The 4,785-nt window shown below is 52.3% G+C and overlaps 1 protein-coding gene across 1 annotated transcript; it reads right to left on the minus strand.

Annotated features, from left to right (window-relative positions):
* Positions 1 to 1,202: 1,202 nt before the first annotated feature.
* Positions 1,203 to 3,285, minus strand: FIBRA_07737 (uncharacterized protein; the record flags this gene model as incomplete). Its single annotated transcript, XM_012329405.1, has 7 exons — positions 1,203 to 1,480; positions 1,560 to 1,731; positions 1,806 to 2,039; positions 2,098 to 2,383; positions 2,449 to 2,611; positions 2,667 to 3,060; positions 3,133 to 3,285. 7 exons carry the CDS (start codon positions 3,283 to 3,285, stop codon positions 1,203 to 1,205), a joined length of 1,680 nt encoding a protein of 559 aa, XP_012184795.1.
* Positions 3,286 to 4,785: the final 1,500 nt, after the last annotated feature.

The following is a 4,785-nucleotide window of genomic DNA, read 5'->3' on the forward strand; positions in this document are numbered from 1 at the left end:
AAGGACGGGCTTCCAGACATCGCGTACATCCTCGCGCGGCGCGCGTCACACACAGATCGGTATAGCACGTCAGACGACACCCTCCGCACCTCGCGCTATGAGACCCTGCAGCGCCGGAAGGGGCTCGCGTCGAACTACACCGATGACACTGTCGACACCGCCTTCACGCGCGTCGACCTGGAGGACCGTGAGGCGGCGGCGGCGGACGAGTTCGGGTTTGCGTACGACCGCGGGTACGCGCCGCCGCGGACGTCGAAGCGCGGCGACTCGCCCGGACGGGACACACTCGCCTCGGCCGACACGCTCTACGGCAGCGGGGGCATCGGCGCGATCCCGCGGCGCGCGTCGCGCACGATACTCGAGAGCCCGCCGGAGTCGCCTGCGTTCCCGGAGCGCGCGCTCTCGCCGCACGGGGACGCGTACCAGCACCAGCGCGGGCGGAGCGACGAGCTCGGCGTCGCGGTCCCGCTGCTCGCCCACACGCGGCACGGCTCGCAGCTCTCGCGCGACGAGGGCCTCCCCGAGTTCGGGCTTGCCGGGGCCGGCGACGCTGTCCTGGGACCGGGCAGGCGCAGGACGCACTCGTATCAGAGCTCGGCGAGTGGGCGCATGCATCCGCTGCGTATGTCGAGCAGCTTGTCGGGAGAGTGGGGGCTGCAGGAGGGCGCGGAACTCCGGCCGGTGTCGGAGGCCACGTCCCCGCCCGCTGAAAGACATGCGCCGTAGCCGATGGTTATCTCGGGGTCGTCGAATCGTCCGCTCTACCGGTTTTCAAGATACGGACTTGGCGTTCACATTCATCTAGGGATTACACTCATCTCGCACTTTGTATATGCTCAGGAGGACGGACCTGCCATCACTATTACTTACCTTTACTGACCTGATAGTTGCTGTTTAGTATTCGTTACATACTCATGACCGCTGGGACATTGATCATTGCTGTTACCACACTCACTCAGATACATTCATTGTTATTGCGCACGCACCATGTAATCTATCAACTCAAAGACAAACCATGCCCAGATGGCATACAATTCATACATTCTAATCACTCACTGGCTAAATCGGCAGTTGGATATTGGGCCGTTATGATTGCTTTCGTTTTAAATGCCTGATCCGAGACCACTGGGATATGACCGATTACCAGTCAGCCGTATACATACATCTTGTTACTACTGCAAAACATTCCTCCGCCCATATCATCAAATCACACCCGTCGCAAGGGCTTTAAGGGTCTTGATAGAAGGTACGAAAAAGTACTCTCCTCCTCTCGAGTTAACAAAAAACTGCTGAGGAATGCCTGGAGGAGGCTGAGCGCCGCGTCTTGCGACGGTGGCGAACCCTTTCACCTCGAGCGTATCCCCATTCTCATTGAGAAATTGGAGATCGACCTGGTCTCCAGATTCAACAGGATGCTTCTCGTTTATCTTCACAGGATCGCTCAGGGGGTGAGGGGGACCACCGAGAATGGGATCTTGGCCTGATAGGCGATGACACATCAACGAGGTGTGACTGTTATAAGAACAACTATCACTGAGGTAGAAATCGACAAGACTGACCGTGTACGTCAGGGATGAAAGAAACAGATGGGAAGTAGTCGTTGTTTGCGTATTGAACGGTTTGACGCACGAATCCCGAATTCAGGTCAGATTGGTAGGCAACAAAAAGAAGCCCACGCCAATGGTTTGGATCTGGATCTGTCGTTTGTTTCTTTTCTTCATCAGGGGAAACCTATACCAGAGGCAATAAGGGATAAACATTGATACTTCCGCTGTCTCCCTCCTGTTGATTAATTGTGGACTAACCTCATCGCCGAAAGGAATTCCAGCTCGAATGATGGACCCACCCTCTAGAAATTTCTTCGCAAGGAATGGGTCGAGATCACGCGGCGCAGTCTTGCGAGTATGAGCTGTGAACGGACAGTGCTTATCCGTGGGGAAGTCTATACCGGGGATCGTATAATTGAAATCGTTGTTCCTTTTCGGGTCTTTCGCCATCGCTGGATCGTCGAAGACAGGTGCTTTTGCGATCGGGGCACCCTAGGTAAACCCATGGTAGCTCAGCCAAGCAGTGTGAGTGTTGAACAAGATTGCTTACGGAGGGCCACCGCCCAACAATTCTCGCACCCCAAAGCTCCGCTCCCTCTTTGTCCGTGAGCTGCTTCGTCGTGTCCACCTTTGGCACGAACTCTTTCCAGCGTGGGCCGTTATCGTTCAAGTACTTGTGAAATTCGGGAACCAGCTGTTGGAGTTTACGAAACACCATAAATGTTCCATCTTTTGCCCAGTCTGGGCGTTTCTTGAGCATGGGGTCGCCTTCGTAACCCGTTATAATGACCCCTGGATCGACCTGGATTTGACCTGGGTTGGGGACGATGATGCCCCTAAATAAGGTGGTCGAAAGAGAATATAAGTATCGCCGATGGGCATATCTGGTAAAACCCCATACCTCATTGCAGGCTGAGAGATCCCGTCCATATATCCAAAATGTTCATGTCCTTTCTGGTCATTAGGTCGAGCCTTACCCTGAATTACTGTGATCTCATTCGCGTTGATAGCACCTTTGAACTTTATCTTGAAGGCCTCTATCTCCGTTTGACATTCCTGTACATCTACAGAAGTCTTCAGTCACAAGACCGGCCACGAGGAAGGAAGATGATAATCTACCATTTGCAGCAATGCTAACAACACAATGAATAGCCCCCGCGTCCTCGTTCGCAGTTCCATGCACCGGATCCGAGTTCGGCTTATCGAAGACACTGTCCCACGGCATCCCATCCCCAAGGTACGTCTTATTGTCCCTCATGCAGAACGTGTCGAAACGATCGTCTCCAATCGGTTCGCGCTGGCCGAGTAGGTTTAGACCTGCACGAGTGAATGCTATCTGTGTCTGTACGATCTTGATGATTTGGGTGCGCTGTACCCCAGAAGCGAGTTTGGCGGAACGGATGGCGGAGAGGTTGTTGAAGACCTGGGAGCCAGGGGTTGGGTGGAAAGAAGCTAGGGCTATCTTGAATTGCGCAACATCGCTGATACGGAAGAAAATGAAGGCTTCAGCAAGCTAGGTCAGCATACATGCGAGCCCAATAGTCAACGATCGAATACTGGCGGTTTAGATAAGCTCCAGACAGACCTTGGGGAATTGATAAATGATGTCTCCCTGGACATTGTTTGGGTCAGGGAGATTGGGTTCTGACGGGAGCGTCCCGGAGGATGTCAAGAGAGGGATGATACTGCGATTGCGCAGTGACGCGAAGTACTGGAATGAATGCTGGACGTCTCCCATCGTTTGGATAAGTCAAATGTGCAAGCTTTGATCGGCCAGATCAGCGTTAGGCCAAAACGTATAGGACAGGACACGTACAGTTGAAATATGCGTTCAGATGTCTGCGGGAGGAAGGAAGATGCTGTATAACTGCAGGCTGGGGCTTCAAGTGCCCTATTCTCCTCCCTCTTAAATGTACGAGGCGTGCTCTGGAACTCCACGTGCATCTCGCTGGAGAAGTGTCAACCCCAATTCACCACTCTTCTCGACTGCACGAAGCCATATGTGTACATCTCTACGGCGCTCCGCTAGCAGCTAGAATGATTGGAAGTCGGGGCTGTATATAGCGCTTACCTTGAAGGGATAGAATGTCACCTCGTGAGTCGGTCTCCTTCACCCTTGTACCCTACTAGTAGCAATTCGAGTACTTGAAAAGTGAAATGGCCCTTGTGAAGGCGCTCCCCTTGATAGAAGGTATGGAGAAAGTGTACATACCGCGTACTCAAATGTTATCAGAACGATTTTGAGAGGGCTAGATCAGAACGCGTCAAGAACGGTGGCTCCTTCATACATGAAGCATGTAGCTCTTTACTAACCGGGACAAGAACCTGGATATACTAACGCAACAATGGCTGTCGCGCAACTTCCCGATAGACAGCATGTGTGCAGACATAGTAAAAAATCACACATAACGAAGACAGCAAGCAGTAGGACTACCGCAAGTCAGACTTCCCTGGAGCTTTTCGATTTGGGGCTCAAAGGCATAGTGAGTACTCGCCTGGCAGCCAGCCCTGCCGTCGCGCAGTGGAGCCTATTAACTTTCACGTTACCTTGACTTCGATAGGCCAAAGTAAATTCCAGCCTCACGAAGTACGGCACACATTCAGCCTTGTCGCTGTTATGGTATGATTTCGACATGGCTGGTTTCAGATCGCCATGGTATGGAAGTCCTCCGGCATTGCCTTGTAAGTTCTGCAGTTATCGAAAAATTTGATGAATATTGGGTACCAGAAACATACAGGGCTGCTTTAGGTGTCGCGATAAAGAAATCTTTCCTAATGTTTCTCGTCTCATTTTGACTCGAGTGGGATATGAGCCTGGCCAGTGTGACGGGTTTGACTCGTCCAAGATGTTGCGAAGCTGAAGATATGCTGGCCGAAGCCAGTTGCAGAAGTGCTGAGCGAACACTCAACCACAGTCTAATCGTAAAGAAAATATCAGCGAGTTTTCACGTAAGCAAGACGCAGACAATCCTACACGCATAAGTAGCTTCCTGCACTGCATGGCCGCGGCTGGGATCTGCTCCCAGATAGAAGAAGGGATTGTCAGATAGACAGTGCAGCAATGACGCTTCTCTCATGACTTGAAAGATAGAGTGCTCGATTGGGGGCGCATTGGAGCTGGGAAGAGGGTGGAGGTAGAGTGAGATGATCGTGATCCCGTTCGAGAATTGTTTTGATAGTTGTCAGGCTATGTGAGCACCCACCAACATGACATATCCCTGTTCACTCACCGACATAT

The sequence above is a fragment of the Fibroporia radiculosa genome (assembly GCF_000313525.1).
Source record: "Fibroporia radiculosa TFFH 294 genomic supercontigs, scaffold15614, whole genome shotgun sequence".
Taxonomy (NCBI): domain Eukaryota; kingdom Fungi; phylum Basidiomycota; class Agaricomycetes; order Polyporales; family Fibroporiaceae; genus Fibroporia; species Fibroporia radiculosa.